General features: G+C 40.4%; 1 protein-coding gene across 1 annotated transcript in view; it reads left to right on the plus strand.

The window, feature by feature from the left end:
- The first annotated feature begins 657 nt into the window (after positions 1-657).
- LOC104036190 (vasoactive intestinal polypeptide receptor 1) overlaps positions 658-20,297 on the plus strand; it is a 30,899-nt gene continuing 11,259 nt past the window's right edge. The window contains exons 1-7 of the mRNA XM_075705772.1: positions 658-696; positions 10,282-10,381; positions 14,066-14,173; positions 15,240-15,349; positions 18,105-18,202; positions 19,318-19,450; positions 19,886-20,039. Of these exons, the coding sequence (XP_075561887.1) occupies positions 664-696; positions 10,282-10,381; positions 14,066-14,173; positions 15,240-15,349; positions 18,105-18,202; positions 19,318-19,450; positions 19,886-20,039 (736 nt within the window). The 5' untranslated portion in view covers positions 658-663. The remainder of the gene's footprint in view (positions 697-10,281; positions 10,382-14,065; positions 14,174-15,239; positions 15,350-18,104; positions 18,203-19,317; positions 19,451-19,885; positions 20,040-20,297) is intronic.

Below are 20,297 nucleotides of genomic sequence, written 5' to 3' on the forward strand. Positions count from 1 at the left end.
CACCCACCCCCAAATCCAAGCTGTTGGCAAGAAGGGTTTTAGCTTTTGCCTATTGCACCAAGAAATAAAGCTACAGTTGAGGCATCTTTGTACCACAAGGGTCAGAAAGACCTCATGCAGCTTGTGGAGGAAATCCTCTGTCACTGCTCAAAATTTTCCATCCGAGAGGAGGGGGTTGCAAAATCCCAGAAGTTCCATCTCTGAGAGTGCCTAGGGAATACCATGCTGTCAGACACACTGAAAACCCAGAACCTTTGAAAACCTGCCGCCACCAGCCACAAACATGGGCCCATAAGCAGAAGGCGGGTTGAATCCATCATCTCTTCTTGCACAGAGAACATCTGCCTCCAAACGCACCCTAGAAGACCAGGCGGCGCTCCAGCTCCCCTCAGTTTTGCAGGTGGCCGACCAGAGGACAGGTTCATAGAGGTGGCTCCAAAATCCCAGGAGGATGCTGGAGAACCTCCTTCCCTTCTCCGCCAGCCCGGTCCTGCGGGGCGCGAAGGCGCCGGGCTCCCCCGGGAGGGACGCGGGGGTCCGGGAAGGGAGGTGCAAGGCGCTTCGGGGCGGGTCTTGGGCAGGTAGGGGCGGGCTGAACCTCGGCTTTTGACAGCTCCACGACAGGCAGAGGGAGCGGGGAGGACCCGCTGGCTGCTGCGGAGGATGCGAAGTTTGTGCTGGCTGCTGCTCCCGCTGGTGAGTGCCCGGCGGTGGTGCCTCTGGGTTCGGGGAGCAGGGGGGAGAGGGTGGGACACCGCACATCTGGCTCCTGACACTGTCGCCCACAGCTGGATGGCTCTGCAGCTGCCCCGCAGGATCGGGGCGGGGCGGGGGCGGGGATGTCCGCAGAGGCAGGGTAACTTTTCTCGGAACCAGGAGCAGGTCGAAAGCAAGAACAATAAGAAAAGGGTTAAAAAAGGGGGGATGGGGATGTAGGAGGGGAGGAAAGAAAAAATATTCCTGAGTTAGAGGTTTGATCCAGCTCTTTTCTTTACATTTTTCCAGCCCTTGGATGATATTAATAAAAGTCCTTTCATTTCCATTCATTAGAATTGCAGTTTCCAAAGGACACAAAAGCATCCCTAAGTCAGAATAGCTGTAGCATGGCTTTAGAGGGACAGAAGGGGACAGCTTGCTGTCCCAGTTGTCCTAAGAAAGGCAACTTTGCTGAAGAAGGAGGAAAACTAAAAAGGAATAGTTCTTCCTGATGGATTTGGGACATTTACCTCTTGGAGAGGGCACTGATGTTTGTACTGCTGAAGGCATCTGCTTATAATATCACCAAGCAGGAGCATGAGCCGTCTTATGTCTGCTGTGCACTGGAGGCAGCAGATGAGATTGTACCATTAAACATCGGGAAGATGAATGAGCACAGAGCCACAGTTCAAGCACGTATATCCCTCCCTGAGCCCCGTGCTCCACTGCTGGCATTGCCTGGGCTGGTGAGCAAAAGCTAGCGTAAGTACAAGCACAGTCATATATCCTCTTTCCCCTCAATTTTCAGCCTCCGAGAAGTGTTTGGAAACCTTCCTTTGGGTGTGATTCCCAGCGGCTCATTAATGCTAACTTTGGCCATTTCACAGTTAAATGTTTAGTGAAGCCTGGGGTACAGACTCCCGCTGTAGTCAAGGGGGAGGCAGTCACCTTACCGGGCAGCATTTCACCTTGTCCTGAGACAGACAGACAGACAGGGTGAATGTTCCCCTAGGGCCTGTTTTCTTCCACTGATAATAGGGAGACCCTAGATGGTTACGGACTGGTCTTGACCCTTAAGTTTTCAAAGGTGAAAGATGGGATGTAAATTTTCACACCTGCACCCCGCATCCTCTGGAACCTGTTTTTTCCTTTGTATTTACACAGCTTTACATACAAGTGATACAAGGACAAGGTCCTTGCTACGTAAACCTTGTCACGTATATTTATTATCATGTGTAATACCCTTCTTTCAGGGAAAACTAGTCAGCCTAAAGTGTTACATTGCTACAGGTAGAGTGATTTTGGCATCTGGACTAGCCTTTCTACACATAACAGAGGCACAACTTATTCTTGCCGCTGTCAGCAGAGTGGAGCTAACCTGAAGTGGTGTATCATGCACACCTGTGGGCTGCCACACGTCATTTTAATGTTTTAGCATATTGCAGCAGACTGTGCCCGTAATAAAATAAATTCTACAAACTGCCTGCTTTACGTAGCTTTTGGCCTCAAACTATTGCTCATGTATGAAGTCCAATAACATGTCTGGTAAGAGCCAGTGCTCTAAATATCACTGGTTTTCATGTCTCAAACTAGGTCTCGTGGGAAGCTTTGCACCCTAAGTTAGACAGTCAGGGAAGGCCAGAGGTCCATAAGATGTATTGAGTAAACAGTCCCTTCATATTTCAAAGGATCATGTCAGAGCAGAGGAATAATTCTAGCATGGATTCTACAAATAATTCATTATTCAGATGTGAAAATAAACCAGAAGGGTAGTCCTGAAAACTTATTCTGTGAAACTGGGTACTTTTACCTCCTATCAGCTCCACAGGGAGCTGTATGTTGCAGGATATACTTTGTGCCTTGCAGAATAGAGTCCTTGACATTAAAAATTACCATTTGCTTGTAAGTGACAAGGAACAGAGAGCAGTGGGTGCTGAAATGTGTAAAAATGACTTTTCCTTATGTCTTAAAGAGTTCAGTCTCAGGAAACAGAGGATGGGGAACAGAAAAGAATCTGCATTCAATGTCCTTCCTGCTGAGCTAAACTGCTTTCTTCTTCAAACACATAACAGCTTTTCGCATTTCTGGGGAAGGGGTTCAGTCTGAGCTAATGAATGGAGGTGAGAATGGAAATGTAGATGGGTTATCGTTGAGCTAGACATTTGCTTTAACAAAGCGTTTCTTGTGGTAATAGGCACATGGATCCAAATCCGTGGCAAGATGCTGAGCTCCCAATAAAACAGAGCTGGGTGCCTAAATTTCTGATACAGCTACTGTTGGCTAACTTGTGTTGGAGGGACATCGATGATTCTTCTAGGGATCCGGTCCCTGCAGACCTTAAATTCCCCTCCGCAGGGAACTGGAGGTGTGGAAGAATCAGTCTGTTTAGGTGTTTCGTTAGCCTGGAGGGAATTAATGGAGGAAACAGGCTCCTGTGCAGTGAGTCACTCTGTCCTCAAATAGGTGTCTGAGAGAGGTAGGAGGAATCCTTCCCTGGAACTGCTTGTCTGCCTTCATTAATCGTTAAGGGAGGCTTGATGGGGGAGTTTAGATGAATCATCTAAAATTATCTACCTAAAATTAGGAAACTAGTCTAAAGCTACTCATTTAACCCCCTTCAATACCACTGGGAAGAGGTGGAAACACTCCAATGGAACAATGGATATGGCTTCAGTTGAGTGAACTTGCTGATGGACTTTGACATCTAGGTTTCAGTTCTTTGGATTAGGTGACATGAACGCCACCTTTAGGCAAACATGCTACATATGCAGAAAGGGAGAAATTTCACTTTAATTTGGAGGAATACTTGCAATAGCAGAAAATGAGGATCCTCAGTTATTAGTGTTCTGTTATTCTTTTAAGTGTTAGTGCTAATTAAATGCTTTACCAAATTTGGCATAGAGCTAATAAATTCATTTTCATTTTCCTCAAGATAATACTAATTACATAGGGTTTATAAACAAAATAAATTAGTAGGGTTGTATTGTCACATAGAGAATACCTACGAGTAAATACATATATTGATATACGTGGTTATGTATGTATAGCAAGTACTGTTCTGTATAAGGCTATGCACTTAAATACAGTCAGATGAATACAATCCAATACACAGAAAAGCATTCAAGCATTACTCCAATGTCTTAAAAACAATCTTGAAAAGATATTCCTCTAAATGACTGTAAGGCAATCAGTGTCTCATCTTCTCTTGTTCCATAGGTAATCGAGTTAGAAAGAGAAAACAAACACTGCAAATGTCCTCTAGGTAGTCATTTTCAGTGAAAAAGACTCCTGAAATAATCTATTTAACTGGCTGAAGAGAAAGATTGGAAAGAAAGGTCTTTACTTTTGGGGTTGAAAGCTTCTGGGATCAAGACTGTGTTAGAGCTTGCAAGTTGAGGGCAGGACTTTATATGATAACTAAATATGTTGCTGGTGACTGGAGTCATGTCACTGCTGTAGTGACCTCACGCTTTACAGTCAGTCAAAATCAAGAGTGGTAAACGTGGCTTGGATATGGTAGAAACAAAGTGGATGCTCATCTGTATTTACAAGCCCATTTGAGCGGTGGGGTTTTTGCTGCATAAGAAACCTTTGGTTATTTTTTATAGTTTCTTGTAGTTTTCTGACAGAACATAATACTACATATATTACGTTAAAAGTATCCCAGAATCTTTGATAGGTCACAGTGGATTGGAAGCTCCTTACTGTGGTGATGGTGAATGTAGTTGTACTGAAACGGACAAGAGCTTATGGAGCTCCAGGTTGGTCCCAGCTCCCTTCACAGCACACGTGAAAACTGACCCTGACTTCACTGACCTGTGCTTCCCAGGCTCAAAGCTTCCTAATCAGCATTTGGCTTTTTGAGAAAGGAGTTAAGCAGATGGAAAGAGATAGACCTTATGGAAGATTTTGATGAGATATATTCAACAGTCTGAGAAGTTTAGGAAAAAGGCGGAGTATTTCTTTCTGTTCTCCATTTATTTGACCTGTGTTCAACACTTTTCATGGGCCTCCTTCCAACCTATAAGCCTTTCTTGTTCATCAAAATTTCAGTTGAAAAAAATGTACGCATTTCAGAACGTATCCTCGTTCTCTGGACTTGTCTTTGGCATCACTGGCTAACTTTCAGGGCTGCCTGAACATGTCATTCCACAGTTAAAAATGGACAGGGGATGCATAAGTTTAAGTTTGCTGCGTCTTTCTGTACCAGGTGAGTTTTAATCCTCCAAGATGGAGGCAGTGTGTGATGTGAATGGCAGACAACTCCGGTTTTGTATAAAGGAAAGCTAAAATATTTGGGCATCAGAGTCATATCAGAAAAACTGAACAGGGGAAGTACAGACAGGGAGAACAGGGAGTACAGAGAGGATTTCAGAGGAGATCTGAGACAAGATCTGAGACATGAATGCAAAAAAGGACAGTGATGAATATTCTTAGTAAATGATTTATGCTCTTGACACAAAACCTATTTGTGAGGTTTTAGGATTGCACTGCATTGGAAACTAAACGGGATCACTGGAAAGACCCTTCAAGTTTTTGAAGCCTTCCCGTCTTGCCAATGAATTCAGCCACTGCTTTGATTTTTGATTAATTTTCAGAAAGACTAAGTGTTACCAATTTATTTCTGGCTCTTTGATCCCATTGAACTGCTTTTTCAAAATGACTAATATATTCAGTGCCCAGCTTTGAAGCACTTCCCTTGTTTTCAGAGAGCATAGAAAATGTCCCTACTTTTCCCCAAGTGTGCTAATGGACTTCTTAATGAGTGAAGATCTGTCTTTTATGTGACATCTAAATTACAGTTTTTCTACCACCACATCAGCCTAGGGGCACCATCTTTGGATGGGCTCTCAGGAGAGATTGCTTTTCACTAAGTTGCACTAAGTATGGCATGAGGATGTTGCTAGAAAAAGCTCTCTTCCCAGTGTTTGCTAAGTTTGATGTTGTCCAACATGAACAAATCAAAGCCCAAAGTGACATTAGCTTGATTTTTGTGTTCAGATTTTAGCAAATAAATAAACTATCAGGAAAAGAGGAAATACAAAACAATCTTATACTTACTATCTGTGAGTATACCACTTAAGGTTTCAATGCAATAACCTTACAGGTGTTAAGAAAATGAGGTCCAAAAGTAAGCGTAAGCCTAAAATTTGGCTCTCTAAAGTGTCTCAGGTTTTTAGCATGCCCATGTCTGTCATAGGTAACTTTTTAATGTTTACTATGTGATTGCTTTGTTCCAGTGGTTAGGACTTAGAGTTAAGATGCCCCTGTGAATTTTGGCTGGTCACTAATGTTCAAGCCAGCAAAAAGCTCTTCGTGTTGTGATGCTCAGCAATGCACAACCCCGTTCCTTGAGTGCTGTCTACAACACTGCATGAAACCTCTAAATTTTCTGTATAAGCCTTGGGGTGAAGACACCCCACTGTTATTTTCAGTAAGGTTCATGCCAGGTTACTGCCTAGCTACTAGGAAATGTTGATCCAAGAAATAGCATTTTAAATCAGCCTCTTATGCTTATTACTGTGGCAGGGAAGACTGTGCCAGATGGGACATCCCTGCCTCAGAAATTTCTGCTTTGTTTTGGTTCCTAAATTATCCTTTTCTAAGGTGAACAGGAGCTACTCTTTTCCTACAAGAGCTCAGTCATTACAGCAGATGCCTCCCAAATTGCACTATGTTTCTGCAACAAATGCAGAGCCCCTGCTTTCTAGAAAGCCCCATCACCTAGCCATTGTAGGCAGATTAGAGCAACAACGTGCACTTTTCTCTTAAGGCACTGTGAGATTAATAACAAAAAATAAGTAAACCATATCCAACAAATCACAAGTAATGTTCTGCCCAGAAGGCTTTTCTTTAACTGTAAAATGGTTTAATGTCTTTCTTTTTCTGAAAGCCTGAGGAAAACTAACAAATTGAAGCATCATCACTGTTCTCAATTTCTTGTATACATGTCTTTTTTTTTTTTTTTTTTTAAACAGTGGGATTACTTTCAGTAAAGCTACAAGATTATTAGTTAACAACACCAGCCTAATTTTTGCTTCTTACAGGATGATCTGTAGGTTACATCTGCAATTGCACTTCATGTTGATTTTCAAACACTGAAGTGTCAGTAATATTTAACCTATGCACTGGCCTACAACAAAACCTGGAGTCTGGTGGCTATAGCCACGCCCATCCCAAATCCAGTAACCCAGAAGCAAACAGAATGCGAGCATGGTGATTAATTGCTTAGCTATCAGTGGTAGTGGGGTTGACTACAATCTCACCATTGGTGAGCATCACCAGCAGTAGGTCAGGATTTCTAGAAGAAATTGTAAAATCATGTTGTCTGGTGATTCGTCACTGCTTTCAGAGGCAGGAGTCTGGAGTACATGGACTAGGGATCTCATCTGTTATGGCAATTCCTCTGTCGTGTGTAAAACCAATGCAGTACAACTTCTCTGGGGGTAGGGTATGGCCTTCCCCAGCCACTGCAAATGAACAGCACTCCACTGATTTCAGCGCAGCTCTGCTGAATTATGGTGACTGAGGGTCTGGTTCAACAGGTGTAGATTTACCAAAGGAGAGGAAAAAGGAGATGCAGACTACTTTGAACAGCAGGCAGTCTGGCACACCTATTCAATGTTCAACGTACCATTTGGGAGAGCTCAGCTGCTTAGTCCCTTATTTATGTTTCACCTGCATCTGCTGCGTGTGTTGCTTAAGTTGGTTTTTGGAGAAAGATAACTCTTCCTCTGAAACTTTTGATAACTGATTATGTGTCTGTTTCTACATTCCCAGCACCTCTGGCATGAGGAAGGAGTTAAGTTAACCCATGTCTCCCAAATGCTTGTTTCTCAAAGGCATTTCAAATCTCCTTTCATGGTTTCGATTTCATTTTGGGTTATGACTGGCCATTGCTTTCAAGCCTTTTGCCAGAGGACTCGGTATAGATAGTAAGTTGTATAGTATCATGTCAAATTGTCATGACTTTTAAACATCAAGCCTAAGAATATTCCAAATACAAACTTTCTCAGCAGTAACAGAGTCCAGAAATTCCAGAAAGTAGAGAAATTATTTCTTTCCTCTCCAGCTGAATCCATCTTTATAAACTGAAATAGTGAGAGATTTATGTAGCAATCATTTTGCTACTATTACTCAAATAATTCATCTGTTATGTAGGCCAAATACAAAGTGAAATGTATATTAAAAGATAAAGCGATGGGCAGGGATCCTATTAATACCTGAAAAATTTCATTTCAGAATTGTGTTACTACAGTTGAACAGCAGGAAGTACTATTTTAAGAGTCACTCATGCTGATTTATAAAATTTATTTTGAATTATCCACTGGAGGAATATAATGCATGAAAAAAGCCATGTCTTAATTTTCTTTTCAAACAGAGTCCTTAATAATTTTTCTGTTCTAATATTAGGATGTATGAACCATCTCCAGGGCCTCATAATTAAATGCAGTCTGTCTATGCTACTTTAAAACCCAAAGGTAGGCAGAATTTTTAAAGGTTTTTAAAGATAAAGTTGTGTTCTATTTTTTTTCCCCTGGGCCGATATTATTGCTAAAATGTAACAGTCTACATGACTTCCAGTAAAGTTGCTGTGGAGGCTAAAAGAAGTCCTGGTTGCACTGCTCACTGAAAACATTCTGAAGGCCAATAAATCAACTCACTGAGACTGAAAAGGCAATATAGCAGTGATGTTTTCATCTGTACTGTGTTTTCAAAGTCATTAGAGGTTTAGAATGGCCTACAGTCTTCCTTAGAAAAGTCTCAGAAAGCCTTCAATCCATCATTTCAATTAAAATCACTACCCCCTGAGCCCCCCTGGCTTTGCCTTGAATATCATAGCTTGCAAAGTAGCAAACCCTATGCTCTATTCCATGTAGCACTCCCTATGTCCTGAAGATCCCAATATCCCAAAGGAGCCTTTGGTGCAATATTCAGTTGTCTGAATATGGTTCAGTTGCTTTCTAGACTCTACTGACTTGACTCTATTGACTCTGGGTTTAATTCAGTTACCTAAACATGGGTGTGTAGAATTGTTTGAGACATCAAATAATGCATCTGAGACTTCTACACAGGGCTGGCAAAGTTAATGCAGAATCTACACGAGGGCAGAGATACCCTGTAGCATCCCAAATGACACTCACCATTCCTGGGCGAGACATCCTTTAGATTTCCATGTACTACAAAAGAAGCTCAAATAACAAGGTAGATACTGACATTGTAGATTCTTTCTCAGAATTTATTTGCCTTTCCAGAGGCAACCATTTTGGGATGTTCCAGGGTATTAAGAACATCTTCACAATCACAGCAGATATGATGCAGGACTATGGAGGACATGAACCTTTCTGGAGTGGGAGGTGGAGGCCAAGCAAAATACATGACAGCACCTAAATGGCACTAGGTATCTGCACTTAAGAAGATGCATCTAGACCCTATTCAATAACTGATGTCTAGAAATCCATTTAGCTGTTTAAATGTAGGTATTTTAATGTGTGAGTTGAATATCATTCCATGAGCTCCAAAACAAGACACTAGTTTTTTCTTATTTTTTCATCTGTTAAAATGGAAACAGTACCTCTGTGTAAGGAGTGTGTAGCAACTCTGCATCCTCAGACCATATGTTGATAAAATTTTGTAATCATTCAGATTAAACTATGGCCAAGATTCCCATTTTTCTAATTTCTCTACATTCTTGCACTTCAGTATTTCTTATTTAAGCCCCAATGGACATAAAACTCCTGCTTCTATTTATTGCTTCTATTTTTATAACTATGCCAACTGCATTCAGAAGGGAAGAGCTTACACTATACTCTCTCAGTAGAGTGATTTGTATGGCACTATAATCTCAAGGTTTCAAAGACCAGCAGCCCATTCTATTAGTATCAGCATCAAAGCAGAGTAGGCACACCCTCCTGAAGTGTAATTAAGACCTCATTGTTACAATTAGGACTAATTTATCCAATAAAGAAAACTTGATTCCTTGATTCTTGGGAGCTCCCAAAAATCAAAATAGGAACATTTTGCCAATAGGTAGTTCTGGACACCCAAAATAATTAACTAACACCCCACCCCCACCCCCCACCCCCCCCCACACACACACATATTTGAAGAAATTTATTTATTTTTATTCATTTTACAGCATCAGACTGCAGGTATGTTTGGGGGACTCAGTGTGAATATTCCCATAGCTGATGGATTCATTCAATTTTGGCCCGTTGACAAAGAGGGGAAGATCCAAAGACTGTGAAATCCATTTAAGTGTTGTGAAACCTGTAGGTGTAAAAGACAGGTGGTATAAATGTCCAGATTGGAGAAGAGGTGCTATGTGAGCTTGACTGTTATGATATACTGAAGAATCCATACAAGTATGCATATCCAGATGTGTGCACAAATTGATAAATGTACGATATCACAGCCTCCTTCTGCCATTTACCTGTCCTTTTTACAGAAAAATCTTCAGCTGGAGTTTTCACACTCTTAGACCTCAAAGCATCAGCCACAAGGCACAAACTGGAAAGAAACCTGGATCTTCTCATTCCAATAATCACAGAATGTCTCGGTTTGTTTTGTCTTTCTCTCATTGAGGTTGCGGCAATCCATCCAGAATGCAAGATATTCCAGCAGGTGGTCAAAGAGGAGGCTCTCTGCTTAGAAAAGAATGAATCTGTTTCACCTGATCTTAAAGGTAACGTTCCTGATTGTCAAGCTCTGATATGAATATCCCTTGTGTATCATTTCAGGGGCGCAATGTCAGTGTCAAGATATCATTTGTTCTCCTGAGTCAAGATATGATTCCTATTTTATTTGGTTTCTTAATAGTTTGAAGTGCTTTTTCTATAGGCTGGGACTTTAGCTCACCTCTTTTTAGACACCTTTAAAAGCTCAATGTCTAAGTCAGGACTTGTCTTCCTAGATTCCCTTAAAGTCAGTGGAGGAAGATGGGTTTCTCTAGAATATGTTTCATTGCCTCTGGTTTAGATGCTTACTTTAGGATGAGATGAAACATTCTCTGGAGTCATATTTCTCTTTACTAACTACAGAATGAGACTAAGATGATTAGTTCAGACCCTGAGAAGTTTAGATGCTTAGTAAGGGCAGGAAAACCCTACTCAGAATGTCTTACATTCCTGAAGTATATGGTGTGTTCTTTACTTATATCCAAAACTGCAAAGAAGCTTCCACAGAAGACACTGAAAAGAATGCTGAAATTATACTGTGTTGGGAATCATTCCAATTTGGTGAAAATGTTCTTTGTGAAAAAACAAAAGAAGAAAGTAATCTCAACTTCTTCAAAATATTCTATTTCTACGTTTTGGAGGTTCTTTGTTTCTTTGTTTGTTTGTTTTATTGTAGTGGTGTTTTGAAATCTATTACATTCTCAAATATAAATTTTGAAAATTAAAATGAACATTTCAGAGAGCCTGTAAAATATTTTTTAAATGTTGTGTAGGGGGTTCTCTTTCCTGGGGTTTTGGCATTGTGGAGACATGTTTTGAGCTGATTCAAAGTGAAATTTCAAAATATTCAAACTCTTTCAAAAGTTGTTATATTTTTTCTGGCCAACTTTCCTTAGAAAAGTATGAATCCACCTCAGTGACATTTTTGAGTTGGCATGAATTATCAGATGTCTATTTTCTGCAGAGGAGTTATGAGACAAAGATGCCTCACGCACTTGTATGAATAGAAGTATCGCAACCATCTGGAAGTCTGCCTTTAGCAGCCTACTGAAATTTAGAGACTAACACCCAGGATATTTCCTTTATCTTCTTATCTATTTTTCTGCAGCTTTTCCAATCACTCTGATGTCTGATACCCTTCTTGTACTTGCCTACTCTATTTTAGTGGTATTTTTCCCTGCCTTTAATCAAGTCCAGAATACCTCCTGGACACATTGCACTTGGAACACCCAGTAACCCACCCAAAAATGTTCTGGCAAAAATCAATCATTTTCAGTAATGATTTATTACATTCATTACAGTATGACATTCCAAGTATTTTTCTCTTTACCAGAAAAATAACTACATGATTTGGGAATCCTCTTTGTAGCAAAGGCTACTCAAGGAAACAAAAAACCTGAAACTTTTGTTAAACTACTTAAAAATCTTAACCTTGTCAACTCTGATCTTCTCAGAGTTCCACTTTCCACCTTTTATTCTGTAGAGATGGAAAAACTTTAATGAAAATCTGTTCTGCTATATAGAGCCTTTCTCAATATAGTTTAAAATGAAACATTAGATCTGGAAACACAATTAATCCCAAATATTTTATCTTGGGTATTTTAAAACTAGACTAAGATTGGTAAAAGTCACTGGCTTGCATTTCACTTTTCAGGAATTGCACGAGACAAACTGAAGGATTACAATTTGTACAGTTACTTCTCACTCACAGAGAATCCAAGCTGGAATTAGTCTATGTTGCAGATTTTTCAGTCTAAAGTAGTTCCACTTTATTCTTGTACAAAGCGGTGTCTAATGAGTGTCATCAGTAGAGTCCAGGGTGCAATTCCTCTCATCTTGAAGTAGATGTGTAAAATAGGTCAATTGAATCAAGCTCTAAAAATGTGTATTTTTTCACCATTGTCTAAAAAAGAAAGAGCCCTGGGTTACTGAAGAAGACTTAAATATCTATGATGTCAACACTACTTGACACAATTCCTACTGCAGTTGTCTTGATGGAGTCCCAGGTGACTTGGACAATCATTAGTCTCTTGAAAACCCTGGCATGTAAAACACTTTTGCTGCCTCTGCACTCAGCGGTTTCTCTGATATAAGCTGTAGAATTCACTGGAAATGAAGCCAGGTCTAAGACTTAAACCATACAGCTTCCACTCCTACATAACGTCACATGATTCTGGTTTTTAACCCCACATTGTCAAATGCGATAGATTTTTAGACCCAGCTCCTCAAGGTACTATAGTTCCTCTAAGAGGGACCCTCTAAGTCCCTAAGTCTAGGTGTGTGGGCCACTGCATGTCTACGTGGGACTCATATTACCTGACTTTATTCACTTGAAAATTAGCAGCCTAGTCTAGGCTGTAATCATCAGAGAGACCTAAGTGTTTGCAGCCAGTGATTCATCCCGTCCTCAGAAAGAAGCCGCCAATATCTGGGATGAATCATGTGCTGGAAGTCCCTGTCTCTTTCTACTGATTACAGAGGGAACATAGCTAAGATCAGCTAACGTATTTTAGACAATTAAAATTAGAGATAATGAATCAGGGCTTCTATTTTCCCATCTGGCAAATTGGGGTTACCAGGAATTTCATCCTCCCGAGGGTGATGTGAGGATAATGCTGTGGGAGATTCTCAGGACTATCCTTTCGGAAGACGGAGAGTAACTTTGCTTAGCTACAGGCAACTAATATTGCTTCCACATTTCAGCTCTTGACAATTTTAGATTTGCCTTGTCATCAGTCACAGAGGAAACAGAACAGAATCAGTGAAAGAAAATAACACCTCCCAAATGAAACTCATGCACTGCTTTATATCCACCTTATGACTATCTAGAGATTAGTTTCAGTTACAGCGTGGTGCTTTTTTTATTGTTTCAGGCACCTTTACATGTTGATAATTTTTCTGTGCTGCACCCACAGCTACTTGCCAACAGACACTGTGTGACCACAGCTTGAGTCTTAATGTGATGCTTCCGTGACAAAACTGTGATTAACTATAACTTCTCAAAACCCTTTTTATCAGACTCATAGCTAGTAGCATGCCCTGTGTCACCAGCTAGCAACCTCTGGTTTAGGGAACCTCATGAATGCCAACCAGGCAGACCTACTCCTGACGATGGTTATAGTATATGATGCTAAGAGATGTTCTTCTAGTTTGGGATGAATCTAATCCCTGTTGAAGTCCACTGTAAAAATGCCATTGATTGCCTAAGACCAGGCCTTCAGCCCTTATTTACTTGAAATCAGGTGAAATTGTGGACTTTAAGCATGGAATTGAGACTAAGGCTCTTAAGTCTGATGTTTTTCAGTTAGACTCTGAAACCAGTAATGAGAAATCTCAAGTGCTAGTAATTATTCAATATTTTGATTTTGGCGGCTTTTGTTTTGACAACAAAAGGAGTTCCAGTTGTTTTGACTTTCAGATTGTGTCTGCTTGAATTTCAGGTACCATCTCTCATGAGATAAGGTGGGGGGAGGTCCAGCTGGAATGCCAAGTGCATATGTGAGCGACGATGCATTCAAGGAGAAGGGGAAAACAATGCAATCCTTCATGTGCAGAGTTGCATGTCCTGTTGTTGCTCTTCATGCATGTGAATTAGTGGGAAAGCCACAGACAATCTCATTATGGAAGATCAACTGTGTGATGTTCTGATGTTCTGTGTACGTTTCTTTATTTAGAGGTACTTTTTTTTTCAGGATGCGCCAGAGATTGGGATGGTCTAACCTGCTGGCCCAGAGCCACTTTTGGGGAAGTGGTTAAAGTTCCCTGTCCAAGATTTTTTGAAGAAATCACCAATATCCATGGCAAGACTTTTTTTTTTATTCTTTTTATCCCTAGATAATTTGGAAAAAAACCCAAACAACCCCCCAAAAAACTAATAGTTAAAAATTCCGTAACTTGCTTATTTTCCTGATTCACAATACTATTTTATGTCAGCTGACACAGAGTAATTATCCAGATACACATCTTGGTTTATGGTCGATATTTAGTGCTCTTCCATTTTGTGTTATGCTGTACTAGTTGTCTAGTCTCTTTGGTGGTCTAAAAAACATGGGTAATTGCACTGTGTTGCTAAGGTTATGAAGGAATATAAGTATGTCATAGAATCAATGATTTATAAAGTCATGGAATGGTTCATGTTAGAAAGGTCATCTAGTCCAATCCTCCAGTCAGAGCAGGACGAAGTTCAAAAATTGTATCTAACTTCAAAGCTAGATCAGGTGGCTCAGGACTTTGTCCGCAAGCACAAATCACATTGTAAATGCAGGATAGACTGCATAATTTGATTTGCTCTGTGTAACCATTGAATTTGCAGAACAAATCTCCTATATGAAATGTAGAAGTTCCACTGCATCTTGAAATTAATGGGAACATTTGTCTCAACATTTCAAATGACAGATATGTAGAATATTATGACTCTATAGCTAATCTTGTTGAACATGACTAGACCTGTAAGTGCCTAATTTAAGAATCAAAGTAGGAATAAAAATTTGTTGTTTCTTGTCAAAACTTAAAGAACACCCCCCTCTATAACCAGAAATATGGGCTCAAGCTGCGCCAGGGGAGGTTTAGATTGGATATTAGGAAAAATTTCTTCATGGAAAGAGCAGTCAAGCATTGGACCAGGCTGCCCAGAGAGGTGGTGGAGTCCCCATCCCTGGAAGCGTTCAAAAAACGGGTAGATGTGGCACTTTGGGACATGGTTTAGTCTAGTCTACCCTTGACTGATTTAGTGTGGACTTGGTAATGTTAGGTTAATGGTTGGACTGGATGATCTTAAAGGTCTTTTCCAACCTAAACGATTCTATGATTCCATGATTCTATGATTCTATTCTATAATTCATTCTCTGATATATTTTGCCATTAAAGGCTTCCTTCAGAGAAACTGTACACAGGAGGCATATTGGTCAGAACCATTTCCACCATACACCATTGCCTGTGGATTCGATGAAGGTTCGAGTAAAGGGCCTGAGGATGAGGTGAGTTTTTGCTTTCCTGCTTGTGGACATCTCCAGAGCGCTCTCTTTTGACTGTGCTGAGTAGTTGGATGTTCCCGCACATATGAGCCTTGTCAGAATCCAGTAATTACCCGTCTAAGTGCTAAGCTCAAACCTTTTAGGTATATTTAGAGACTGTTTAACAAGTTAACCTTAATATAAAGAAAGCAAGTAGCAGATAGCACTTTCTTCTCTATCCAATTGTCTCCTCTTGGTATCAATCAGTAGACTCACGATTAGTTCACTTGTCCTGCATAACAAAGACTTTGGTTCTCTGACAGAGGTGATTTGAATCCACATCATGCACCCATCTCCCAGGGAAGCCCTACCAACCAGCCTGTGGGGAATTTTTCAGGGAAAATTCTTTTGGTTCCCTCCTGTTTTTTGTTTTTCCAGATTTTCTTTGAGTCAGAGAAAAAGATTCCATAGCATGGCGGTCAATGCACATCTCTAGGAAGGAACTCCTGGATGCCATTGAGTATTTTCACACTTTATCTTGGGTGTTCAGTGGAGTAGGAGATGAACCTCTATTTTTCCTATTTGAAGAGCATCATTAGGTGCTCAGCTAGGCTCCAGGTGTGTTTCTTTTTCACCTACTTCTTCATATGATATAAATTTCCATGTTCCTCATCATCTACTTGGTCCCAGGATAGGAATGCCTCACACTGCGTTTGTGGTGTTAGTACCTCAGTGGTGAGCTTTGTCTCATGGCCTAATGGTTGTTGATGAACAGAGATGTTCTCACTGCTTCTGCCTCTTGTATTCTGACCTTTGCTAAATGATACAGTTCCAGCATGAGAGAACAGGGGTGTCTCCATCCCCTCATCTCCTGTCTGTATATCACAAGACTCATACATCTTGTACAAATGCACTAGCTCCTGGGGTACATCACTGTCTCATCCTCCTATTGTGGTATTTTGACAGAAGCAATAGACTACCTCCAATCTAGGAGAGAAAAGTCTAATTCATATAACTCCTTGTGAGTGTTTTTGGTTCTCCAAGCATGAAAGCTCAAACACAGCAGTACTAGTTCAGGTAACTGAATCTTTAGGAAGTGTAGGCACAATTGATGTCAGCTATTTGGCTCCATAAACTTAGAAACACAAGCACAGCTGCAATAGGCAGTACAGATATCTGGAGCTCAATTCCCCACCTGTAAACTGAGAATATTTATACTTCTATACCCCGTAGGGAAGCTAGAAAGAAAAATGCTTAACAAACTTCTGGAAAGGTGCTGGAAACCATGCAAACAGCTCTTACCAGGTGTAAGACTGGTAAGGTGCCATGTATTCTGGTGCACAGTTCTCCAGCCATGGGGCCAGCTGCCATGGCATGGCTCTCACCCACAGAGCTAAATTCTCTTGCTTTCCAGAGCAGGGTGGCTTTTTTCCAAACATTCCCTGGCTTGTGCTAAGCCAGGCATGGTCTGTAGCTGGACCAGGCTGAAATCAAACAAGGGACTATATTTACATTTTAACATTGTGGAAGATTTCAGGGCAGAGCTCACGTCTGTGCTGAGGCTGTGTTTAGTTTGTTATTCCAGACAAACCCACAAAGTCTATAAAAGGAAGATAAGATCAGTAAGCTCTACTGCATTGTAAACACAGGGAAGTAGGTGAGAAGAATCCCACTTATATTCTGAAAGAATCACTTGTTTTGTAATTTTTATCTGCAGTGAGGACTTATGGTATCTTCTGCATATAGTGTTGGGTTTTTTAGCTACCCTAAAAAACAGATAAAATGCACCAAAATCCCTCATTGTTCAATTGAAGAACCTATTTTCTAATTTTCACCTGTGTTTTGAAAATACTGATTCCTAGGTTGTCAGGGTTGCATGATTTATTTATGGATCTACTTAAAATGGCTAATCGGTTGTCTCAACCTAGAATTGTTGCCTTTTGGATAAGCACAGTTTGGATCAATTAGAGAACAAAGTGTCCATTGCATTTGCAAGGAGAAAATTTGCCTGGATTCAGATAATTTAGTTTCTTGGGATTTTGAATAATTAGGTGATTTTGTAGTGAACCAGAATAAAATTTGCAAAGCTAAAGTGATGTAAACCTGTTTCATTTTTCTTGGGACATAGGATATCTGAATGCAAACCAAACAAATAAATGAACTATAAAGAATTTACAGTGTTACAGTATGCAGCTACTGAATGAACTGTCCAAAGAATTAAAGACTGTGAGGTTATTTTCTTGGCTTTAACTTTCCTACCTCCACAGTGTGATGTGAGTCTTCCCCAGTGTTTTCATTTCCTCACCCGCAAAATACAAGTTTTATTTCTTTTTTTATCTATAGCTGTTTATCAAAATTAACACTTCAAATCAGGGGGAAATGTCCTTTGAGCTAAACAGAACAGAATATGGCCCAAGTCTAAAGTGATGGATTCACAAATCACCCACCAGCAAGCTTCAGCACCCTAGAGTTTTTAGGTACCTATAGGAGAAAATGTAGTTACTTAACAAAAGTAACATTTTCCTGCTGAACATGCTCAAAGGGATCACTGTTTCATATGAGCCTGTGGGCTGTGGAACCTGTCTCATGTAAGATTAGGTAGAGTTCAAAAGAAAGAAGGTGTGTTAGAGATGGAGGGAAAATCCTGAATCAGATCTTAAGCCCGCAAAGCAGCACATGGGACTGACTAGTGAGGGAAAATGTATCTTAGTGAAATAAGCACATCAGCATGCATGCTGCATAACCACCAGCACTGGTCTGTGTTCTCTTTTTCTCATAGAAATCATATTATTCTGCATTTTGGCGTGTCTACACTGCTGGCTATGCAGCATCAGTGACTTCACTCGTTACAGCTCTAATTGTCTTTGCTGCCTTCAGGTAAAAAAAAATGGTCTCTTTTTCAGGATGTCTTAAGATAGCCTCATCCTAATTCCTCTCAGACCCTCTGTGCTTTTGTTTTGTGGGATTTTTTTACTATTATTTTCAAATCCTTCTCAGACATAACACCGTTGATGGCAATGGGTCCTTCTCTATTTATGTTGTGGCATTTCCCTGCAGATGTTAAAACAATAAAGCTGGCTGGCCGGTCTGTCTTAGTCTCTTTAATGACACCATACAGTAGAAAAGCTCCAGCCTGTTATCACTATTAACATGACAACTATTCCTCCAGTGCATAGCAGGACATACTCTGCAGAAACAGAGTGTCTCATGTCCCTGGACCAGCAGTAATTCAAAACTGTCCATTCCCTCTGTAAAAGAGCATTGCTTCCATAATTGGGAGCTATAGAAAGAGATTTAAAGACATTTAAATGTCATGTTTGATGCTGTTGGATATTAAGAAATGGATACTCGTCCTGATTGGTTCCAATGCACTTGGACAAAAGCGTTAAGCTTACTCTGCAGACAGGAGTGCAGAGAAGTTGCTACCTAACTGGAGTGGTTTTGCCGTCTCAAAGGTCATATCACTTACAGAGAGACCCAGGACAAAGAGGCCGATCTGTCCAAGCCTTGAAGGACCTTCAGCTCAAGGTCAAACTGTGGACAGGGCAATCTAGGGAAATGCAGTCTAGGGTAAGGCAGCTACTTCTCTGGCAGCCATCCCACAACATGAGACCGACACCTATTCAATGCTGTTTTCCTCTGGCCAGAAAGGGGCTGAAGAGCCTGTTGCAAGCTGGTTCAACAAAAAGTGCTATTCAGAATAATTAAAAAGCATTATTGCAATACAGCCCAAGAGTCCCAGCGTTACTCTCTGCTTCTGGCATCTCCTTTAAACGTGTGGTGTCTCAAGGACAATTATACTAGCACTTTTCTTAGCTTAAACAGATAATAGCTGCTCTGCTCCCTTGTGTCTAGCTCCCTCTTAAATAGTGACAGATCATTTATTTGCTTTGGAAGGTGTCTGAAGTCACCCTGTATCCCTGTCTAAGTTTTTATGAGACCATGAGAAATTTCTCTTGAAGAACAATTTTTATTTTCTCTTTCCATGTCAGAAAATTCCACTGTACACGGAATTACATCCATATGCACCTGTTTGTCTCCTTTATCCTGAGAGCAATTGCTGTTTTCACCAAAGATGCCATTTTGTTTGCAGATGAAACTATGGACCACTGCCTAATGTCAACGGTACTAAACTTCCCCTCTCTCTCACCCTTGATTTAACATTTAGTTCTTGGCCTGAAGAGAATATGGATGTTTCTTAATCCCATTTCTCCTTAGTTTGCTAGAATTGAAATCTTAAAACAAACAATACTACAGAAACTTAAACACCAAGTGCTATGGCTACATTCAGCTTTGATATATAAGGTACAGGTCTGTTGACTCTAATGAAGGCATAACAATTTCTATCAATAAAAAATTTAATCTATGAGAGAAGGCCAATGTTTCCCTTTCAAAAAAAATGAAGTAAAATCAATTGAATAATGGAACTGAAACCCTTCTGAAATCCTGTAATAATTTCTTCATTCTTGTGTAGTAACACTGAATTTTGCCTACACTTGTAGACAAACCAGAGACAATGGAGAGTAGACCTAAAAGTTCTTTCTTCCTCTGCATTTCCAGGTTGCTTGTAAGGCTGCTGTGGCATTCTTCCAGTTCAGTATTTTAGCCAATTTCTTTTGGCTTCTTATAGAAGGGATATACCTGCAAACACTGCTTTTGCTGACTTTCGTTTCGGACAAGCAGTATGTATGGTGGTTCATATTTACTGGCTGGGGTTAGTACTCTTTTTCTCTTTACGTTATTTAGTATTTCCATTTGCTATCAGATCTAGATAAAATATTCGCTCTGAGATAAAAGGTACCTATCAAAGGTGCCACCTTTCTGATGAAATTTGCCCACTTATCCAGTACTACCAAATCAAAACCATACCATTATTCTGTGTTTCTATTTATCTTGTTAGATATTTAACTGTTCAAAACTTTGAAGGAGAAGATAGGATGGATTACTAGAAGCACTATGATATGTCTACTTG

The sequence above is a fragment of the Pelecanus crispus genome, chromosome 2 (genome assembly GCF_030463565.1).
Source record: "Pelecanus crispus isolate bPelCri1 chromosome 2, bPelCri1.pri, whole genome shotgun sequence".
NCBI lineage: Eukaryota > Metazoa > Chordata > Aves > Pelecaniformes > Pelecanidae > Pelecanus > Pelecanus crispus.